The sequence below is a fragment of the Lemur catta genome, chromosome 13 (genome assembly GCF_020740605.2).
Source record: "Lemur catta isolate mLemCat1 chromosome 13, mLemCat1.pri, whole genome shotgun sequence".
Lineage (NCBI taxonomy): Eukaryota > Metazoa > Chordata > Mammalia > Primates > Lemuridae > Lemur > Lemur catta.
Genome location: NC_059140.1, coordinates 62070126 through 62094170, shown reverse-complemented (window position 1 = coordinate 62094170; position 24045 = coordinate 62070126). Strand labels below are relative to the sequence as shown.

The 24045-nt window shown below is 40.1% G+C and overlaps 1 protein-coding gene across 1 annotated transcript in view; it reads right to left on the bottom strand.

Annotated features, from left to right (window-relative positions):
- Positions 1 to 6045: 6045 nt before the first annotated feature.
- The window catches only part of COG3 (component of oligomeric golgi complex 3), a 59620-nt gene continuing 41620 nt past the window's right edge, over positions 6046 to 24045 (bottom strand). Inside the window, exons 18-23 of the mRNA XM_045567257.1 lie at positions 21613 to 21701; positions 21369 to 21503; positions 15868 to 15943; positions 11929 to 12056; positions 11032 to 11130; positions 6046 to 8021 (exon numbers count right to left, since the gene is read on the bottom strand). Of these exons, the coding sequence (XP_045423213.1) occupies positions 7992 to 8021; positions 11032 to 11130; positions 11929 to 12056; positions 15868 to 15943; positions 21369 to 21503; positions 21613 to 21701 (557 nt within the window). The 3' untranslated portion in view covers positions 6046 to 7991. The remainder of the gene's footprint in view (positions 8022 to 11031; positions 11131 to 11928; positions 12057 to 15867; positions 15944 to 21368; positions 21504 to 21612; positions 21702 to 24045) is intronic.

Here is a 24045-nt window from a genome sequence, read left to right as displayed (position 1 = left end):
AGGGTCTTTCCTGGCCTTTCCCAGCGTGTGGAGCTGCGGGCCTTGCTTGGCTTGTGGCCGCGCAGGTCCGGTCTCTGCCTCCATCCTCCCGGCCTTCTCCATCTGCCTGCCTCAAATCTCCTTCTCCTTCCTCCTGTAAGGACACCAGTCACTGGGTTTCGGGCCCACTCTAAATCCAGGATGAGCTCCTCCTGAGATCCCTAACTTAATTACCTCTGCAAAGACCCTACTTCCAAACAAGATCAATTCATGGGGACTGGGGGCTAGGACTTGGACATATCTCTTGGGGGACACAATTCAACCCCCTGCAAATGGTGTGTCTGGAGCCCCTGGAGTTCTGACTGTGGTGGGGGGAGCAAAGGTGGCTCTCGAGGCCCTTCCTGAGGACCAGAGTCAAGGAGGGGAAAAAGATGTCTTTGGCCACCCCCCAAGGCCTACCCAGGGCCTGTTCTGCCCCAGCTCCTCTCCACGCTGTCCCCCATTCCACGCAGAAGGCTCCATTTACAGAGCCCCCGAGAGGCACTGGAGGCCTCTGGAAGCAGGACCTTGCCGGAGCCCAGGGTCTTTACATTGTCTAGACACTTCGTAAGCTGGTCACCTCACAGACAGAATATGAGTATTGTCCTTTAGTGTTCATCCCTCCAGGAGACTCCTGTCTCTGTCGTCTGTAGGTTACACACCAAGGCAGACGTGGCACAGAGGTGGCCTCACTGGGGCAGGGCTGCCACTGCCGCGAGGTCTCCCGCCCTGGCAGGGCTCTTCCCAGCCCCCCGAGAAGCCCCACACCCCCAGGAAAGGGCCCCCTTCGGGAGGCAGGCCGTGCCAGGGCGCAGAGCTGGTTTCCTCTAGTTTGGGGTCAGCCCGGACTGCAGCCCCAGCCCACGTCACCGCAGTCATGTGACAAAAAGCACAGGCCAACTGGGTGTATTTGGGAAGCAGCAGGAAGGTGGTGGTGGCAGGGCTAGGAGCACAGGTTTGCTCCGGAAGGTTCCGGGGAAGACTGGGACAGCACCGGGCGGAGGGCGCGGCGACCCTCACCCAGCCTTCCGTGAATCCCCACAGTTCATCCTCCCGGAGGTGCTGAGCAAAATGAAGAACACGGCGATCCTGGAGGCGGATCCCGGCCCCGTGAGTCGGAAGACCCGGGTCCTTCTGGGAAAAATGAGCAGGATTCTGAATTTTCTGTCTATCTCTGATTTGGAAACCTTCACAGACGCCACCACGGTGCTGCTACCATGCAAACTGTAACTCAGAGAAGAGGACATCTACACCCTGGTTTTGGGGTGGTCACACCCAAACTTCCCAGGGCTTCTCTGGCAACTGCTGAACGTCTTGGGAAGGGGCAGTCCCCAGGCGTTCCAGGGACAACCCCAGAGACCTGTTTATGTCTTTTGAGAGCTGGTTGGTAATTTGGGACTTCTGGTTTAAAAAAAAAAAAAAAAAGTTTAGGGGGTGTTGACAGAATCTGTGGCTGGGCAGGGAAAAGCCTTAACGGTCCGCTCTGACACTGGAAGCAAGTTGTCCCTATGGTGGGTGACTCACGTAAACACCGTCCTGCTTGTTCCTGCCGGTCACTCACTATGCAGAAGTTCTTCCGTGGCTTTAAGTCCTTGCCTCAACTCAGGACACTGACTCTCTGAGCTCAAAGCCTCGCTCCGCCCCGTGTTGGCCGTGTGCCCTTGGGCAAATAGCTTTAGACCTCAGTTTCCTCATCTGTAAAAAGGATCTAGAAATAGTACTTGTCACCAGAGTTGGGAGTATTAAGCTACTTAACACTGTCCCTAGAACAGCGCCTGGCCCATAGAAACCACTCAGCAAGTGCCACTCCAATTGCTGTCAGCTTGGCCCTTCCTTTCATACCTGGGCAGCTCCAGGGAGGTGTTTGTCAAATGTGCATCTGTTGGGTGAGGCTTAGTGTCCCCACTTCCCTTGGCCTGCAGAGCACAGCCCCAACCAGTTCCTCAGGCCTTTCTCATCGGGATACTTGCTGTTGTTTACCGTGACCCAGGCGGGGCCTATGCAAGTTCTAGCTCGTGGGGCTCTGTGACTTGGGCAGTCTTTTCTCAGGGACACCAGGGCTCAGAGTGGTTAAATGACCCCCCAGGATCACATACTAGTAAGTGGTAGTAAAAGTTGGCCTTCCAGCCCACTGGACTACAAAGTGGCATAGCTCTGGTGACAACATAGGGATTTTATGACTCCCCACCCCAGGGCATCGCAACAGCTCAAGGCCTCCCCAGATGCTGCTGTCCTTATTCCACTTTGTTGCAGGGAACAACAAAGTGCCCATTTCAGGGAGCTGTGGAGGCCAGTCCCGGCCACCAGGCTGCTGCTGACTGGGCCCAAATCAACATGTCCGCCTCCAGGAGTCCAGCCACTGCTCCTGGCTTTGCAGACCTACCTGGGCAGCACCCCCAGAACACAGCGCCTCTTCCTAAGGCTGAGGGAGGGGAGGGGCAGGACGGCTTGGCACCTGGACCCCCCATGCTTCCTGTACTACCCGAGGCTCTCTCCAACCCCAACCTCATCACAAACAACCCCGTCCACCCCTGCCAAGGCAGAGGGAAACCCAGATGGCAAAGCCACACCAGCCTGTGCCCTGTCCTCCACACCAGGAGCCCAATACAACCCTCCAATGGCTGGGACTTTTGGCCACTGCTAACAGTTACTAGCTCAAGCAGCTAAAGCGAAACGGGCAGTGCGTAACCTGGACAGCAGGGCACGGATCCGGATAGACGATGCAGTGGGTCGAGGAAAGGGTGGGAGCCTGGGGCCTGCAGCCCAGGAGGACGACAGTGACATTCTCATCTCTGTGACGTTCACCTTGTCCTGAAGACATGCTTTCTAGCCATCTCATTCCTGTGGCTTTGTGTCTCCATCTCTCTCAAAAGACCCCAGCGGTCTCTGGTTGGCCCTACTTGAGTGAGGAGACCACCCTTGGTCCAATCCAGCGTGATAAGCGAGAGTGGGGCTATGTCTTATAAACATGGCTCCCGGCAGATGCCTGAGCAGGGGGAGGGATGGCAGTTTCCAGAAATGGGGGAGTTGAGCTGGGCAGCCCCCGCAGGGTACCTTTTATACGTCCCCGGGACACCCCTAAACTTCCCAGGATGACCTTAGCTCCAGCCTCTACCAAGACTGTATAGGAAACCGCTTTCTCCAGCTCAGCCTAGCAATGGGTCGTTTCTTGCTGTGACACGTGACACGCGAGTACCGCCTTCTTGATGATCTCCACTGCCTGCCGCCAACCTTCACCGAGTGTCTCGTCACCCCCAGACCATCCTGCACAGCTGAGCTGGGACCAGAGCAGACAGGCTGGCAGGGGCAGGGGCACCACAGTCCCTCCCGTTGCTGCCTGTCGCCCCGTGCTGGTGAGTGGTGGCCTAAAGCCCAACAGTTCCCTGGGTGCAAGGTAACGAGCCGTAGGCGGCATCCGCGACTCCGGCGGCAGCCTCCCCTCCCACACCCACAAAGTTTGAGTGCCCGGTTGGTTCTGCACCCGTGCCCAGGGTGCAGGGAAACCCCATCCTTGCCGCACATCAAAAACAGAAGCCCCCAAGCACACACCAAGCCTGCAGCCATCTCTCGGCCCCGCCCCACCACCGCCCCTCACCGTGCACCAGGACGGGAAGAAGCCTGCCCTGGAATCCAAGGCGCGTGTTCCCTGCACCCAGACAGCCCTCGGTTTGGGTCTCAGCACTACCACTTAGCTGTGTGGTAAATTAAAGGTTATTAAGATAACCTGTAGATTCACATGCAGGTGTAAGAAATAATACAGAGAGATCCCATGAATCCTGTACCCAGTTTCTTGCAATAATAACATCTTTTAAAACTATAGCACAATATCACAACTAGGATATTGACGTTAATATACTTCACCAATCTTACTCAGATTTCCCCAGTTTTGTGTGAATTCCTTTGGCAAGAGAATTACTGTGCAAAGACATTTTTGAAGTATGTTAATGCTTCATTAGTTAAAAGACAATTTCATTTCTTCTTTGTTTGCAAAACTGCCAATTTCCTGAGCACTGTCAGCACAAATAATTGTATTGAAATTTAGTATTATTGTAGTAGCAGTAAACACAAATTTTTTTCCCACCCGGTTTAACAACACTGTATCTTTCAGTTTTCTTCTGCTGTTTCCTTTTGAGTAAGACAGAATAGTCAATCTTGGTTTTCAAGAAAGGGCCATTAGTTAAAGGAACCTGGGGATGCTGATGGGAGATCCTGCTTCTCAGAAAAGGACTTTATTGCTCTCCTTCTGGAGCACTTTTCTACTGTAGTTGTTTTTTTTTTTTTTTTTCTTTGAAGCAGGGTCTCACTCTGTTGCCGGGGCTGGAGTATAGTGGCCTGATCATAGCTCACTGCAATCTCGAACTCCTGGCCTCAGCCATCTTCCCACCTCGGCCTCCCAAAGTGCTGAGATTATAGGTGTGAGCCACCATTCCTGGCCCAGGTCATTCTTTTACTAGCTTATCTATCTTCTGTTCTTCAGCTCTGAATTTCTGCAAAAAGAAGCAGCTGCTGGAAACCCAGTGTACAGCCTGGTAATTGTCTGTATGTATTTTTTAAAATAAAAGATTTCAAAAAACATATCTTATAGATATGTTCTCACTATTAGACATTTCTCTAGTGTTTGAATTTTAGTGTAAAATGTGAAAATCTTTCATAAATGAGCCCTCAAAGGTAAACTACAATTAAACGTTTGGCATATAGCTTCCAGGTTTTTTAAATGTATATTCTAAAACAGTTTTTCTCACAAGATTGGGCTCTTCTACATATTTTCTTTTCTTTTTTTTTTTTTTTTTTGAGACAGAGTCTCGCTCTGTTGCCCGGGCTAGAGTGCTGTGGCATCAGCCTAGCTCACAGCAACCTCAAACTCCTGGGTTCAAGCGATCCTCCTGCCTCAGCCTCCCGAGTAGCTGGGACTACAGACCTGTGCCACCATGCCTGGCTAATTTTTTTCTATATATATTTTTAGCTGTCCAGATCATTTCTTTCTATTTTTAGTAGAGACGGGACTCGCTCTTGCTCAGGCTGGTCTTGAACTCCTGACCGTGAGCGATCCTCCTGCCTCCCAGAGTGCTAGGATTACAGGCGTGAGCCACTGCGCCCAGCCGTCTTCTACATATTTTAAATGAAACCAAGTGGGTTTTAATTATTGGTGTATGCAAACACAGATATACACACATATTCATTCTTTTGCTGAACTTTTTGAAGGTAAGTTGCAGACATCATGACATTGTACATCTAAATTTTACCCCTAAATAATTCAGCATCCATCTCAAGAGAATAAGGATATTCTCCTACATAATCCCAATACCATTATGACACCTTAAAAAAATAAATTCAGTAATATTAATATGTAGTCCATATTTCAGTTTCTCTAATTGTCCCCCTAAAATATCTAATAGCTTTTTTTAAAATCCAGGTTCACATATTTTACTTGATTGTCACATCTCTTTAGTCATTTTTCAGTTTAGACTGTTCCGCTTATGGATTTGGTTTGCTTGTTTTCATAATACTAACTTTTTTTTGGTAAAGAGTCTAAGGCCAGCTATTTTATAGAATGAACCATAGTCTGAATGTTCCTGAATTTTCCGATTAGTAAATTCAGAAAACCCTAAAATTGCAGGATATACAGTATTTTCAAATGAATGGAACATTTGCCAAGATAGATATTCTGGGCCATAAGAAAAAAAGAACAAAAAATCCCAAATGTGCTCAGCAGTGGTCTCAGCAAGTGGTGATCTCCTCCCCTCTGCCAGGGACATATGGCAGCGTCTGCAGACATTTTGGTTGGTTGTCATGACTGGTGTGTGGGCGTTACTGGTTTCTAGTGGGGAGAGGCCGGGGATGCTGCTGAACATCCTGCGTGCACAGGACAGCCCCCACAGCGAAGATCACGCGGCCCCAAGTATCAATAGTGCAGAGGTTGCAAAAGCCTGCTGTGTCCAGTAGCAACCTCCCAAGCCCCAGCCCGTGCTATTCCCTGGCTTAGTTATCTTCATACGTGACATGCATACCAGACACATGAAGACAAAGTAGGAAGCAAAAATCTTTATTTTTAAAAAATTCACATTTATTAAAAACAGCAATTTCTAGCCAAATAATATAAAGCACTTTAAATTAATTATTTGAAAGTATGTACACGCTTTGTAGAAGTAAACACTTGAAACTGTACAGATTTTAACAAATATTCATTTAGCAAACAAGTTGGGTCACTATCCTATCACCTACCCAGCACTTTGTAAAGTGTTTGAGTGTTTCAAGAAATAAAAGATCAAAACACAAGATGAGTGCCATTAAATAGTTTTATCCTTAAGAACACACTCTTCTCTGTACATCAAATTAAATCAGTCACAGTATTTACTGTACAATAATCATGCCCTCATTTCTTTGGAAAGGCTACTAAAAAATCAAATGTACATATAATACAAAAAACTGGATATTTTACAGTTTATTTCATTAAACATGTATTTAAAAACAGTGACATGAAAGCAAATACAATCTTCCTAATTTATTCATTTCATGGCAAAGAAAGAATATGGACCCTCTTATCTCCTACCTTCCCCAAATATAGAGTAATAAGCTCTATCAAGCAACATCCGTCACCAATTTAAACTGAGTGAAAAACAAGTGACCCGTTAACACATAACAGAAATCAGGATATCGGACGCATGTGCACCTGCAGAAAAGTGCGGCCTCAGTCATGGCTAATGAGTTACAGGCCCCGACTGCCCCACAGGGTCTGCTGGTCCCATTCAAGAACCCCCTGCAGTGTCCCCCCTCTAGACTAGTGTTTCAATAACTCAGAATTCTTGTTGAACCAATAAGCAGGCTACATTTACTATAACACTGGAGGCAAAACCAATCCAATCAGGAAATAGGACTTTGTGGGAAAATTCATAGGTGTACATAATTTATTTTATGATCCCTGATATGACATGGTGTGGGTAGTTCTATGGTGTGGGCAGTGTTTGTCAGTAAAACGTATTCTGCTGTAGCAGGGCTGGAGACCCACAAGGCTGGTATGCAGCACCGCCGGCTGAATGCATAGACAGGATATGACAGCGTTTGCTTCTCAAAGAACTGCTAAGACCAAAGGCAGTGTACAGAAGGCCGGTAACCCTTATCTTAATTCATGAGACACACTATTCTTCAGGTTTCCTTCTCTCCTTTATGTGCCAGATTTAAGACACCTAATTGGTACTTTGCACTCACAAACACTGACTATTGTACCGTGAAGATCCTCATTAAAGATCCTGCACATATCTACCGTGAGGAACCCGGGCCCCACTTTGGAGCGTTCTGTACCTCAGCAGCTCAGGGAGTGCAGACACTGGAGTCTTGCAGCAGGTCCTCGCATCTTTAAACTACTTCACATCAAACAGAAAGAAAGATAACACCCTGAGTTCCCAGAAAGGCAGAATCTCTTCTCAGAAGCAACCAGTGTACTCCAAACTGAACTTCAAAATGATAGGAGAAACACTACATTAAATGGAGTGTAGAAATTGTATTTCTGGGAATAAAAAAAATAGTCACTGTGGAATGCTCAGTGGTTAAAAGTGTTGCAGTGTTTCACATTTTAGCAAACCTTACTCTTAGAAGCTTTCTAGTTAGCTGTACCTCTGTAAAGTTCTTTGCACTACTTATTGTAACCTATTTTCACTGCACATCTTTCGCAAGGAACAATTTCACCCCGTGCTGCCATAGCTATCTCTTAAAAATTTACATTTCTTGTGACCATTTAAATAAATGAGGCAGTTATCACCACTCACAGATTAATCTTTGGCATTTTGATGCTTTTTGAAGGGAAACACCGATCTCTTAACGCTCTGCCAGTATTTCATTCTGCAGTCAGCACTGAGCAGCATGCTCATGTGGTTCTCAGGGACATTCCCACATTCCTCAGTGTCCTGAAGGCTGCAAGACTTTTCAGCCCTCTCCTCCCAGACGGACCATGTATGTGCACAGCCCGACTGGCCTGCTTACTTAGAAACCAACAGCACAAGGCTCAGCTGAAAAGCAAAGTTAAGAGCTGGTTAGTTCTGCTATGGAATACTATCCTCAAGAGAAGTTGTTTAGAGCCTCAAAAACAGAATGAGAAAAAGACCAAGATTTTTATGAGACCAATGAACACGGCTGTAAAGTACAGGCCGGCCCACAATGCTGGTCTATTTCTGAAGCCACCGCTGGGCACTGAGCATTTGGAGCCCCTGTGGAGAGTGACCCTCCATCCCCAAATCTAGGCCGTCAATATTTAAAATCCAATGAGGATGATGGCAAAACTATATACAAACACTGACAAATGACAGAAAGATGTCTACATAATCAATTGCACCTTGTTCTATGCCAAGTGTGTTGGGGGGAGAATTGTGTGTAAGATGAATTCTTTAAATGATTTTTAAATGCTCAGCAACAGGTATGACAAGTGAATTTCAGCTCACACACCAGCTCTGAGCAACTGCAGGAGTGACCTGCCCACTCTGTAAAGGAGGGCAGGACACCAGATCCAGGTCATGGTGGTGACAGGAGAGGAATGTCAGCCTGCACACTGAGCATCTGTCACCCAGGCCTGGGGGACTTGCAGGTAAATAGACCTGGCTGTGAACCCTTCTATATGGTACAGCTGCTTTGGTAATCAAGATCTTCCCCCTAAACTCTATTATAAATCTGTGCCAGAAGGATACAAAATAACTGGCCTGTCAAGCTCAAGAAAGGCCATGGAACCGTGTAGGTTAAAAGAAACTAAAGAGATGTGACACCTGACAGCAATGCATAATCTGGGACTGGTCCTGTACTGAGGGAAAAATCTATAAACGACATTACTGAGACATTGATAAAATGTGAGTATGAACTGTGGATTAACACTAAATCAACATTGAGTCTCCATTTTGATAACTGTATGGGAGTAGTGTAGAAGAATTCCTTTGTTCCTAGGAAATATACTCTGAATTATTCAGGCGTACAGCAGCACAATGTTTCCCAACTTCCTCTCCAACGGTTTAACAGGGGGTGGGGGGTGTGGGAGCAAGTGAGAATAAACCAAAGGAAGCAAAACATAAATTGGGGAAAGGACATGTGAGAGCTCCTCACACCATTCTTGCATCTTTTCTGTGAGTTTGAAATTATAAAATAAACTTACAAAAAAATGTGTACTGCCATATATTGGATTGTATGATACAGCTACTCTATATCTACATTCATGCAACTGACTATAATTGGAGTAAAAAGGGAATCAGACAACCAGGGTGAATGGGCTCCCTTGGATTCAAAGCCACTGAACTCAAGTGATCCTTCCTCCTCAAACCTCTAGCTCTTCCTCCCCTCCTCCCTCTCAGCGATGACCCTGCTTCTTGTCACTCAGAAACAGGAAGCACTCAGGAGAGTCTCCACCAGCTCCCATCACATCCACTACTTCTCACATCTGCCCACACGCCCGGCCTTCTCCTCCTATCATGACTGGACGCCCACGTGCCTAGCAAAGGCTCCGCCCTGACCATTCCTGAGATTCCATCCCACGTTCTCTACCCAGGATATTTTTCCCTCTCTCTCAATCTTCCCCTTGAACACATAAGTATGCATTTTCCTCTGTCTTTAGAGAAAAAAAGAAGGATAATACAATAACTAGTAAAAATAGTTATCTAAAACCAGATGTGGTGGCACATGCTTATGGTCCCAGCTACAGGAGGATGAGGCGAAAGGACTGCTTGTGCCCAGGAGTACACAATGAGACCTTCATCTTTAAAAAAAAAAAGACCCAAAAAACCAAAACCCAAAAAAAAAAAAAAAAAAAAGTTATCTATAGGCGAGGGAGAGAAAAGGCTGGAGGGGAGGGAAGGAGAAGCCAGGCTTCTCCAAATTTACCTTGTTCTACAATTCTGACTTGGAAATCACAGAAATGTTTTACATAATTAAAAAAAATTAAAACAGGAAAAAAATCTCTAAATATTAGTGGTATAATCATAGAAATTACTTCAAATGACATAAAAAAATATTTTGATTGTACAACCCTAGAACTAAAAGTATCTTTTTAAAATATGACCCATCTATCCATACAAAGGAATATATATAGCCATTAAAAAAATGAAGTTCTGATACATGCTACAACATGGATCAGCCTTGAAAAAATGCTAAGTGAAGTATCCCAGTTACAAAAGGCCATGTATTGTATGATTTCATTTAATGAACTATCCAGAGTACACAAATCCATAGAGACAAAAAGTAGACTAGTACAAGAAGGGGCAATGGAGAATCTGCTAATGGGCTTCTTTTGGGAGTAATGAAAATGTTCTGGAATTAGATAGTAGTGATGGTTACACAACTTTGTGAATATACTAAAAACCACTGAACTCTACGCTTGAAAAGCGTGAATTTTATCGTATATGAATTATATCTCGATTTAAAAATGACCCCTTCTATACCTGTTTCTCAGGTAAACAAACAAAATGAGCCCCTTTCCCCCTCCAGCTCCCACCCCTTCTCTCTCCTCCCCACTAGATGTATCCACACTCACCATCACCAGTTCTTCCCCCCCAGGCTCTACCCACTCCAATCAGCCTCTCACTAGCCTGACTGCTCCCCCCAACACTCTCTAGTCCTTACCATATACTAAATTGCTAAACTATACTAAACTTAAGACCAGAAATAAAATATCCTCCACAGCTCCGGGCTATTCGTAATATATAATGGGTATTCAGTAACTTTGACTTTTTTCATTTAAAATGTGGGGCTCTTATTACGCGATTTTAAACAAAATTATTCAGCAAGCTACATGCCACCATTTGAGTCTTTCACAAACACGTATTCATCTCAAACACAGGAATATTCAATACCAGACAGGATTAAAAAGCAACTGAAAATTCTAAAACCATCCCCCAAAAGTTTGAAAGAAGAATTGAAAGTTTGAATTCTTGTTCATCAGAATAAAATAATGTGTAATTTTTAAAATTAAAAATATGTTTGCCCAAAGACATTTTCTACTTAAGTAAAATCCCAAGGGAACCCAAGAAGTAAAAAGGATCTTACCTGTTCCATAGACGGACAAGAAATGACCTGGATGTCAGCAGGGCTGAACTCTTCCTTTAACAGAACATGGAACTTCTGGAAGACTTGCTGAATATTATTCTTATAAAGGAAAGGAGATCATGTCACATGAGTCATCTTAAACATGAAGTACTATACAGTTATCTTAAAGAAGCACTATGAATGTTAAATAGTAATGTTATTTGCCAAAATGAGTAGAGGAAATATATCTTTCATCATATTACCAAAGACATATAATTTACACTTAATATTTTGCATGTTGGCACAACCTGATGAAGATTTATCAGATAATACCTCCTCGAAAAACTAAACTCTAGCAAGCCCTGTCCCCCCAGAGAATAATAAGAGACTTCAGCAGCAATTTCTTACACTAAAGATAATAAAGTTCCCAGACATATAAAATGCACTTTAAAAATCAACAAACGCCTTGGGTAAAGATGTGAGCTCAACAGAGAACTGGAAGTTATGAGTCCTAAATTTGCTCTGACATTTAATCCCTTGGTGACCACTACAAGCCATTTATTTCCACTGCTCACCAGTAAAATGGGGCATAATTCCTGAAATGCTGCTCTCTTGAGTGTTGGGCCACATGCAATGTAAGGGTCTGATTTTGTTTTGTTTTGTTTTGTTTGTTTACTAATTTCTACTTTCAGAGGTAACAAAAAAACTTAAGACAAAGTGAAAGTGAAAAAAAAAAAAGATATAATCAGACTGACGCAGGATTTGTAAGCCTTTCAAGAATCATAGCAAATATTAATTAACTTCCCTAGACTAGTATATCAACATGTCTAAATGCTTTCAGGAAAAGGAAAATGGTAGATGAGGCAAGAACACTTGGAGTCGCTGGCCAACATTCAAATAAGCTATCATGATACTCACCCTAACAGGTTTAAACAAGATGAACTCGGTATCTTGATTGGATAGGTACAAGGACATACTTCTCAATGTCTCAGGCAGCTTTGTTTTTATTGTCTTATAGGCAGTTGCCACAAGGTCACTAACCTTTGCTGGAAAGAAATTAACCTCGTTAGTGTCACAAAGAAAAAGAGAATAAACATTTCCATTTTAATTCAGAGGGGAATAAAGGAGAAAAAAAATAGCAAAAGAAAAGACTCTTTATTTCCCCGAAGAATTTCTTTCATTTTTCTAGTTAATTTATCAAGTTTAATCACAAGCCCTATAAACATTCATTAAATATCTACTATATACAAAATTCTAATCCCTAGGGCTAAGGCAGCAGGAAAAACTCCCCCAGCATTTTCAGAGAGATAGTAGGAAGAATTACTTCATAATGAATGAGTTTATTCATTTTTAGAACTGACTCACAGTAAGGGATGCTCTCTAACCATCTTACTTAGATCATTCAGAAAATATCCACACATATGTGAAGGGAACTAAATACCCATTTGTTACATTCTTATACTGTATCATCAGAAAGAGAACAGAATTCCAGAAAACTGTAACTAAAATAACTGTAACCGCATGTAGTATTTGAAGGAGCTACAGGGAAAAGAAAGAGTAGTAATCTGTATAAAGTATTTAAAAGAAGAAATTACCTAGAAAGCCACAAAGAAAAGGTGATTAATAATTTCAAAGATGCTCAACCTCACTCATAATTAAAGAAATGCAAATTTAAAACAGTCAGATATTTACAGATTGGCAAAAATTACTAAGATTGTGGATAACCATGTTTGACAAGGGTGTGGGGAAACAGGCATCTTTGCCACTGTTGATAGGATTATAAAACAGTTCAACCTCTTTGGAGGAATATTAGGCAATATCTAGAAAAGCTGAAAATACACATATTCTTTCCTCTAACATGTCTACTGCTAGAAATTTGCCCAATGGATATACTCATAAAATACCAAGATGTGTGTGCATAGTAACACTTATTAAGGAGTATATGGAAAAACAACTGAAAATAATTCAAATTAAGAGAATTGCATTAATAGAATTACAAAAGAAATCATGCTATAGTGATGCATTCTATGTATCTGATAAATAGAATGGATAGAGCTAGATCTGCTGCTATAGAAAGGCTCCAATATACATAAGAAGTAACAAAAGCAAGGTGAATCGTACAATCTCATTTGGATAACATTTTTTTAAGTCCACATATGCTAGTATATATATCAACAATTTTGGGAAAGAAACTGTAATAACCGTTACCTTTGAGAGAAAGACTAGTTTAAAGGTGGAAAATAGAATTACTTTTCATTTTATACCTTTTCATAGTTCAAATTTTATATCATGTAAAAATAGATTTTTTTAAATTGAGGAGAGTTGTGGTAAAGCAGGGTAAGAAAGTGCCAATGCTCTCAAAAAGAAAGAACAAACAAAGCCAGACATTGCTTATTTTTCATGAAATAGATGAAACCTCCTTCAGGACATTTACTTCTATGGGCTCTGGTTCTATCATCACTAACACACTTCAGCAGGGATCATTAGATCGGTTTTCAGAGCCCAACCAGAAAGTGGGTGTGCAGGCCAGTGAATGGCATGTCCTCTAATTCCTAAAAAGGGTATAGTCTCAGAGTAAATTAACAGTTGGGCATCCTAATTTATAACTCACTGTCCTGTGAGTTTGTTTATGATGCAGTGATCCCCAAGAACCTTCCCAAGTGTGCACGAACTAGTAATCCTGGGTTTCCAGGGCAGAGGGGCCCAAGACAGTTCCTCAATTGTCCTCCATGCTCCTACCCCAAGAGGCCCATAAATCTCTCTCTGACATTTAAGTGTGGGCTTCAGGTATAACAGATCAAGAAAAACCAACTCCACACCTCTGCTGTGGCTAAATGGTAGAGAAGATACAACTACTACATAAAAAATAAAATGAAACTGTCATTGCTATATTCACTAAGATCTTCTCACCTAGAAAGAAAGGAAATGGATTAAGTGACAAAACAGCAAGCCCTATTTCAATCTGTCCTTTTGTCAGTTTCCTTTTATCTACTTCTGCTTTACTAATGACAATTGTAGTAGTGCTTAAGAGCACAATACACCTAACACTGTGAATTCTATTAAGGTTGCACTTGAGAAAATGACAGCCCCTATTTTGAGAGAACAGATCTTTCCAAAGGGGAAAGAACAATGCATTAATTATGCATCAAGAGCCTCAGCTTAGCTATACTAAATATGCCTATGCCTTTTGCTGGTTTCTGCCTATTTTAAGAAAGATTTATTGCACCCAAGAGTTTCATTTACATAAATGTTCAAAACAAAAATCAGCTCCCATTTCTAAATAAGCCCTATAAAAGCAACTAGAACCTTGAGCCAAAGGTTCCAGTTAATCCAAAGACCATCAGAATTCCTTCAAGAGCCATGCTGAGTTATGAACTGAAAAGTCTGCTTCTTGACTGTGAGGAATGAGACTAGGTAGTTAACACGACAAGAGACCATGATTAGAATTTCCAGTATTGTCAGTAAAAGAATCTGATTTTCTGTCTTCTGACAGAATGTACTACTGCATCAAGTGTGCTCTTTCAGTAAGATGTCGAAGATTTCAAGTCCAAATGCAACACAAATGTTTAAAATAATAAAATAGAACATTCCCTGTCTTCATCACAGTAAACCAAAGGCCTGAGACATGTCACAAAGTTTGCAATATAATAAATCATATTCAAATCTGTATTGACATCATCAAAGTTCACATGAGGAATCTCTGAAATAAAATCCTATCTTCCTTTCAAAGACACTTGACAACTCTCTACTAAGAGATACAACATGCTACTCTTTTAATTTCTCTGTTCAACTTCACATTAACCTGAGGTATTAATAATAAAGGAATATTTTGGAGGCTTAGAATGGCTACAATCCTTCTTCCCAAAGGAAATGAATACCTGACAGACATAACATTCTTTCAATATGGAAAACCAATCATATGAAAAAGCTGACTCCAGATTAGGTGCCTGTAGACAGACAATTTTACATGGATGTAAAGCCAGAATCATTTTTTGGTTTCTCTCATTATGAGTGAAAAGCTACACTCCAACTTGGACACAGCTTATTCATAATTAAAACACTGATTCTTGCACCATTTTGCCCTTTTTAGTTTCAAAAGATCTCTATCACAACAGGGGCCAGGGGATGGCCAGAAATACCAATTTAAAAAAATCATTTATTCTGGTTTAATGGCAACTTAAAATGCTACAAAACATACCAAAAATAGCCCACAAAGTTAGTTATGATTTTAAATGTCTAACACCTAATGCTAAAGACCAAAAAAAAAAAAAAAAAAAAAATCCTCTAGCACAAAAAGATGTACATTTAAGAAAACTTAAGATTGGGAACATCTCAAATACATCTGCCAATCAGACCAAAATATTGCCTGTCAACTCCCAAACCTCAATTTTTACAATTTTTTTCCAAACAATCTAAAATATCAGTAGATGATGTAACTTGAATAAAATGTGGAACAGTGGCCCAATATTTTTGCATATAATTGAAAACAGGTGTACTCTCTCCATAATATCATCATATTAAACAGGATTTTCACCAAAGCTCAAACACAATGAATAGTGAGTGTACAGAAATCAGCAGACTCAGTGTTTTCATCTAAGCGTTTTTTATGTTTTACTGGCTAATTTTTTTTTAAAATTCTTCCTTCCTTGGAATGCTTGTTGAAATGCAAGTAGTGCTGGCCAATTAAGACCTGTCAGCTCCAAACTGAATCTCACATTAACTCAGACTGCATTAACTCAGATCGCAGCACCCCAGAGTGAGTAGGAAAACCAACTCCAGGCTGTCACAGAGAGGACTATATAAATGCAAATTCGTAACATCCTAACAAAGAAATCCAAAATAGTAAAATCAGAATACCTGGTTGTGCCCAAGGCTGCTGTGATAGAGTATATTTGGGGCCTCCCTGATTGGCCATTGTTTTTAATGCCGAAACCTAGTAGAGGAGACAAAAAGAAAAAAGTTTCATTTCACTAGTGACAAATTAAACTGGTACTGCTCTCAAAGGATACTCAACACCATTTAAGCCTATTAAAACAGAATGATAATCAAATGATGATAAAAATGTGTTGTATCTCATAATCTTTTACAGCTAATGACATTTTTAGCATAACTTCTTTTGTGATTCCAAGGCATATGTTATCTTGCAAAAAACATAGCAAAGTCCTGAGGCATTCTGCCTGAAACATTGCAGAGTAGGAAGACAAAAATGAAGCCCTAGAGAAATGTCAACACAAAGCGGGTCTGTTTTAAGTGGACTGTTATATTAATATTAAGTTATCGTATGTTATTAGAAAAGTGTCACTACAGCAGGACAAAAATCTCTTTTACATACCAGAGGATTCTTTTTCTTATCATATCATAGGCAGAGAGAATGTCATTAAAACAAACAAATAAGATTTTCACATACTATCAAGAGGCACATTTGACCAACCAGTGCTAAAGATAGAGACTTGAATGTCCATGTTCTATTCGTCTCTTTTCATGCCTCAGCACCAATACAGGGAAGTAAATCCAAAAAAATACATTTAGCTGCTTGGGCAAGACTGTTCCTAAGATAGTAAACTATGGTGAAGATAAGGGGTAGCTGGCGAGGGTGAGAGACAGAAATTGCATAAAACATTTTTATTAAATGGATAGGCATGAGCCAAAGATCTAGGCCACGGCCTTGGCCTCGGTCTCACTGGAAAGTCTCATTAGAAAAACTTGAGCACCAACTCTGCAGATTTCTCACACAAAAGGCCATACAAATATTTATGCAGAGGATGGGCAGAGACAGATTTGACTTAATGCTACCTCAAATCTCTACAGCCTTCTCTCCATTTCTACTTTATTTCTAGTTTCTATTTCTCTTCTTGGACCACTCCAGGCCTTTGCTCTTGCTGCCCACGTGTATAAAGTCACCCCTTTCTTCCTCTCACTCCATTCTTCTCTATGCCTTTTTTTTATTGTGAGATGCAGCTTTTAAAAACAAATCATATATATAACTAGAGATTATTAACACTGATGAGAGGAAAACACATTCACACTTTAGTGTATATTGTCCTAAATGTTTTCCAACATAAAAATATAAATATTAATGTGTACACATTTACAAAAATGGGAATATAATGTTCTGTGAACTTTTTTCCCCACTTAAATCTATACTCTGATCATTTTTCCATGTCCAACAGCTTTAAACTAATGGCTGCCTCCTGTTCTACTGATTGCTCCAGAATTTAACCAATTTCACAAAGACATATATTTAGGCTGTTTATAATTATTCTCATATTAAAAACAAATACAAACTTGTATATTCATCTCTAATTGCTACCCTAATAATTTACTTATCTTTAAGTCAAACCTCAAGAAAAACTTCAAAAGTTTTCCCTAATTAGCCCTATCTTTTTTTTAAAACCCTACACAATGAGCAAAGACCCACTGTCTCACAATGACACTGGTACATAGAGTTTAATATTTACATATTTGTCTATCTTGCTTTTCCTTTAGGTAATACCTACTTGAAAGCAGGAATTAAATTCAGAGGTCAAACTCTATTACATGCACTACGTGAAGAAAAAAATTTAAACGTATAGTGTTACCGAGGAAATTGATAACACTTCAGAGGGAATATTAAGAATAAATTTGTAATACTTTATCAAACTGCTTGAAGGAAAATAAGTATTTTCTACATATAAGTCTGAGTTTTTAGCATAAACTAGTCCTACCAGAAGAAAATGCTTTTAGCTTAGCTAGAAACCTAAAGTTATACTTCCTTTAAAATGCCTTAATTTATATTTTTCACTAAAGCAAAATCTTCAGTTCAAATTTGTCATATTTTGCTATAACATTTCTGCAGCATTTTACAGTTACAACACTCTTTTACACATATCCCCTTCTTTGTCCTTGCAGTAACTACACACAGGGAGGATGGATGCTAGATCTCTCCCCACCACAGAGACTGGAAACCCAAGGCCTGGAGAAACTGATTAGCCAACAATTTCAGTCAGGAGGTGAAGAGGGGGAACCAGGGCTCTTTCTACTGCACCTGCTACTTAAGAGTTTGTTTCAAGCAATATTCTGCACAATGGAATTCTAGAACAATAAAAAAGTATCAACAATTTTTGAATTTTGACAGAAAATAATCTTAGCCAACTGTTTTCCTATGAACGTCTACCCTCAACACTTGGAATATTATTATATTCCCTCAGGCCATTCAAATATTAATACTTGGAGAGAAAAGATTTTTTCAGGAGCAGGAAATGAGGCAATAGAGCATATATGGTCTTCTATCAATAGTACTTATTTTATTTTTCTCAGGAAAGACCATTAGTTATACCAAAAATCAGGAAGAAACCAGACGGGTGAAGATGTTGTAGAAAGCTCATGGACACTCTGCAAAACTTTAATTTCTCAACCTGTGAAATGAAGATTCTTCCCTTACTCCAGGTACCAGAGGTGTAGTAAGAATTAATGAAAAGGAAGCATCTCACCCAGAAGAGCCAAGAAAGAAGCTACATAAACAAAAAAGCCAATCTGAAGTAGATGAAGGGGATCAGAATTATACCCCAAGTCTTTAGTCTTAAAAACAAGTCTGACAACCTAAAACTGTTCTCTATGCACTGAACACGGTTTATTATGCCAATCCATATACATTTTAAAAAATCAGTCTGAACTTACAAACAAGCTGGGGACATTTTGTTGATGACACTTACATCCTAATGGTAAACACTGAGACCTACAAACATACGTCCAAATGAAAGATGAAATGTTTCCTTTTCTGTACCTATGGCTGTTGTTTTTCCTGCAATCATTTATAATGGCACAAGTACTAGTTGCCTTATAAAAAGCTAAATAAATAAAAGAGGCATGAGATTCTGCACTTGCAGGTGATTAATGCTGAGGAAATGAAAAAAATCATTTTAAAGTTTAAAAATCTTTTACCCTTTCCCTGCTATTCAGAATGCTAGTAACAATCACCAGGTAAAAAGTGAAAAATGGTCCACAAGTTCTAAGATGCAATGTCTTAACTGAACACACATTTATCTGTGTGAACCCTAGGGGTGTGTGTGTGCGTGTGTGTGTGCATGTGCCTGTGTGTGTGTGTGTGTATACACATGAATCTTTGTCTCTGACTCTCTGTCAACAGGACAAGAAGAGACCTGAATTTGGAATAAGACAACAAGAAAAGGGATGCTCAGTCCTTAGAAACTCACTGAGCAGCAGTGAGGAACCTGGGTTGAAAGAGGAAAAGTGAAGCAACTGCGAGTGCTCTCAACAAGGGCGGCACAGACTGATGGGGTGGGATGAGACTGGCCTCTCCATGATGATGAGAGGCAAGGCCTTTCCCTTCCCAACCCCATAGTAAAGGAGTATAAAAAGAGGTCCATGAGCTGTTCAGGGATCCCCGTTATACATGTGTAGCATGTCCACAGAGAACCATTTTATTATTCAGACTTGGAGGAAGGTTTTCCATCTAAACCACTATCTACCTATCTATCTACCTGTCTATCTACCTGTCTATCTATTTATTTAGAGATAAGGTCTTACTCTGTGGCCCACACTGCAGTGCAGTAGCACAATCACAGCTCACTGCTCCCTCAAAACTCCTGAGGCTCTGGCCTCAGCCTCCCAAGTAGCTGGGACTACAGGTGTGTGCCACCATTCCTGGCTATTTCCTTTTTAAATGTTTATAGTATCTGGTGTCTTCCAAAATGTACAATTGCAGAGTTACACCAGATTTACCTTTATACTAAGGCCAACTTGGACAACTGTATCAGTGAGTTTTGATTCTCTTGATTTCTAAAAAAACTATACTGTTCTAGAATGCTTTAATCCTAGATTTTATTATATCAACTTGTTTATTTCAGAAGATTCATTCTGCTGTCCTGTTGTTGTACAATATTCATCTATAATACTTCCCACCAGTATTAATGTGGATCCTCTCCCAGAAATACATATTACAATCTACCAGATGGTTTTCTAACAAGGATAATTTCAGTGAAAACTGTAATTACAAATTACAAAGTATCAATATTTATACCATTTTTTAAAAATCAAAACCTGGGAGAAAACATTTCTACCATCCTCCTTTTAAATTTTTGTGGTGGGGGGGAAAAAAACCACACATATACACACACATTCCAAATACTTGGAGTAAAAAGACTAAAACCACTAAGCAAGTAATATACACTAATGATAAACAAAAGAGTAGTTTGTTTTATTTAACATTTCTATATTTGTATTTTGGGTCTTCTTTATTATTTTTTAAAACTAGTATCTTCCGTCTTTATCACAGGCTTCAGGCATCAGGGTTGCTGGACCCAGTAGCAAGATACTAATGAACAATTTGCTTATAAGCTGTCTCCTGGTTGTTTCATAGATACATCCTGTCTGCCCAGTTAAGACTAGTCAAATTTGAGAAAAAGGGCCATCATATTTTTATTCTTTTTAATGATGTTCTCTAATACAAGTCTGGGGCATATAGTAGAGGACTAATGAATGAAAGTTAAATTCAAGACTTTTTAAACATCTTTAAGTCCTTAATAAATAACATTTAAATTGTAAAAAACTGATTAGGTTGAAACAAGAATGTCAAAATAGCCATGATGTGCTTTTTTCTTTGCCGGTACTCACCAGCTGATAGATTTTAGCTTAGGAGACAGAGAGATAGACAGACAGTAATATCTGCTTATATAATCAGTCCTCGCTTAAAGTGATAGGTTCTTGGAAGCCGTGACTTTAAGTGAAACGACATGTATCATGTCTTCAGATAACGTCATTTCATTGTAACACCGATGAGGAAAATCTTGGTTTTGTTATATGGAGCTTCACATAAAGTCACAGTCAACACCTATTGCCAATGTTAAGTAAGGACTGATGATACTATACATTAAATCCATATATCTGGTGGTTGACAATGCTGTGATATAAAATCATCAATTGTCAATTATCCATGCAAAATGAAAGAGAGAAATAGTGTGTAAAACAAGGAGGAAAATAAATCACCCATTGTAAGTAACAGGAAACTCTGACACCCACGACTATCATTGTTGCCATGTAGGTCCAGGAGAAAGTGAGGGTCCCAGTCCACATGCAGATAACCTACAATGTGCATAAACACAACATAGCTAACCCACGGTCAGCTGTAACTAGCTTTGCAATATTTGCATTCTTCCTCTTAAAAACAAAAACTCTGCAAGCATATCTGAAAGTCCATAAACCAAAAGCTTCCATTATAGGAAACATGGTGATTTTCTAGACAGAATCATTAAGATGTGGGCTTACTATCTCCTTCTTCCAGTTTTCACAAGAGGGTAATTCAAAAGGAAATCTAAAGAAAGCAAAATAACTTTACCAAATAGGCACCAAGGTATATATACCTTTGTCATGAACTCCTCCAGCTGTTCTACAAACAGCTTGGTCTGCTGCTGAATAAACTGCTCACAGGCCGACTTCAGATGACGGTCTACGTCTTTTTTAGAGTCAAGATAATGTTCTCTTATCTCAGGAGTACCCTTAAAAAGAAGATGACAATTTCTTCCTGTTTTTATGTGACTGGAAATTACCACACGTGTAAAGAATGTCCTTTATCTCCCACCACCAATGAAACAGACTCCTTCTCACCTCCAACAAGAACTCTATCAAGGCATTGTTGCTATTCAGCCTAAAAAATCTTGGAACAGTCATAGGGTTCAGGATTTTAAATGCTGCATCTGTGAAACAAAATTACTCATCCAGTGAATATGTACAGTTTCAACAGAGAAGCCATGTGTAACACACACTAGTTCTCTACCACCACAAGCAAAAAGCCATTTCATCATCACCAACTCACCCCCCTGAAAGGATGAGAGTGAGATGAGGGCCAGTGATGGCTACAGTGCCCACACAGAGTTATTTGCTAGTAGTTGGAACTGCAAAATGACTATTAATCTCAATTATTCACTTACAGAAAAAAAGAAAAATGATAAATGGTAACTGACATTTTAAAATTTTGCTGCTTTACTTTTAGGATGTTAAATAAATTTTTAAAAAATATTCACATACTTACCCAGCTTATTTGTTAAGATCCTGCCTGGCACAGAAATTTATTCACTTGAAGCAGAGTGAATAAACTAATGTGTCAGGCAGGAAGAAAACACCAAAAGGACATATTACCCCTTAACCTCCAGACTAACTAGAATCTATGCAAAGTACTAGTTGAGGTCTCATTGATGTTCAAATGCAATAAGACATAACGTTAGTTGTGAGAGGTTAGAGGTTTAAAAGTAAAGATAGCAAGTATTATTAAGTGATAGTAAGAAAAGACCATTTATTTGCTTTGGTTTGCCGGACTGGAGAAAGCAAAGCATAAAATGCTTCCAACCCTGGTTTTGCAAGCACACATCACCATAATACTTACTGCCTTGACCCTGGTCTTAATGAAAAAAATCTCTCTTTATCAGTTTAGTATTTAGTTTTTAGCTATTAGTAAATGGCTCTTTGTGCCTGCTGTCTTTTCTGCAAGATACCTGAAAGATTCTGCCTGCAATAAACAGAATCAAGTTACCATATAGTAGGGTTATATTAGCTTCATAATATTTGGGGGGGAAACATACTTTGAACCAAATTTTGCCACAATTTTAGGACATTTTCTCACACCTTAGTTGATCTACACTAGAATTAAGGAGCAAGAAATTATGAATTAGAAAAAAAATAAAAGAAAGTAAATCACTCCTGCTCTATCGTATCACTTAAATAAAGTGAGGACTTTCAGCAGCTGGGAATTCTTCAAGGTAAGAGCATCATTCTCACATTTCACACTAAAGGGAAAGAAGGAAATCAACCAGAATAGTTGGGAGATGGAAACCTCTGGTGAGAATAAGCTTTTAAAAAAGTATGTATTCTGTAAAGGCAAAAATCAGGAAATCTGGCTCCTGTTAAAAAAAATCACAAAGTATATGAATGACACACAAGCTTTATAGCAGCAAAACGCATTGTGATGAACAGGAGAGAGCATTAAGAAAAGAAAAAGAGCAAAATGTTTTCATGTTTCATGATGAAGTCCTGTTGGCTCTCAGGTGAATTAAATCAAGTCCACTATTGACTAAGCACAGTAATTAGAAAATTAAAATCCTACTACCCTTGAAAATCCTGCATTGGGGTTCCTCTGGACCACAGAACACATAAAATAATTTGAGTGACTATTTTCTCAATTGCCCAAATACATTACAGAGAGTTAACTGATTATATAAACCAGTGACTTAAGGTATCAGACCTGAAATCTCTTGGAAATGATTAAGAAAATTTACATGAGTTTGAAAGTAATTAAGAGAAATGAGGGAATTTTATGGTTTATCCTTAACTGCTTAAGATCAACATTTTAGAAAGTTACTTTGATCTTTTAGAAATCATCTCTTGTTAATTCAGAGACAAATCATTAGGATGAATGAATCATCTTGATTCAGTATCTACTACCAACCCAAGAACCTTACCTACATGATTACTTAACAACCAGCTGCTTTAACAATTATACCACTTGTTTATTTAAGCACGTGAAACTTATACAGCACTTTAACACACATTTTCGTTCATTTTCATTTTCATTTTTAATGATCTTGATAACCTGGTGAAGGTATCATGACAAGCTGATTATGCTCATTTTTACCTAGGAAGAAGGTTGGGTAGGGAAGCTAAAACAGCCAGCTAAGATCACACAAGAGCCAAGAAATGACAAAACAGGAACAAAACCCAACTCTTAGATAAGCTTCTTAGGTAAGTACTCTTCCCATTTTACCCAACTAGCTTCCTAAATTTTCATAAATTGACACACTCAACTCAATATTTAAAATCATCCAAATTAGCTAACATTTACTACTTACTTAGAAAGCAGTTATTATACTGATTTTTCAATTTTCAACTGGTTATAGTAATATGTGGCAGAGTCTAAGAGAGGTAATGCTATATTACAAATATAGCTCACTTCATAAAGAAAATATAGCAAGTTAGCAGTAATTAGGATGTTGACAGCTCAGCTTAGTATAAACAAGTAATACATTTAGCAAGCAAGGCATGCAAAAA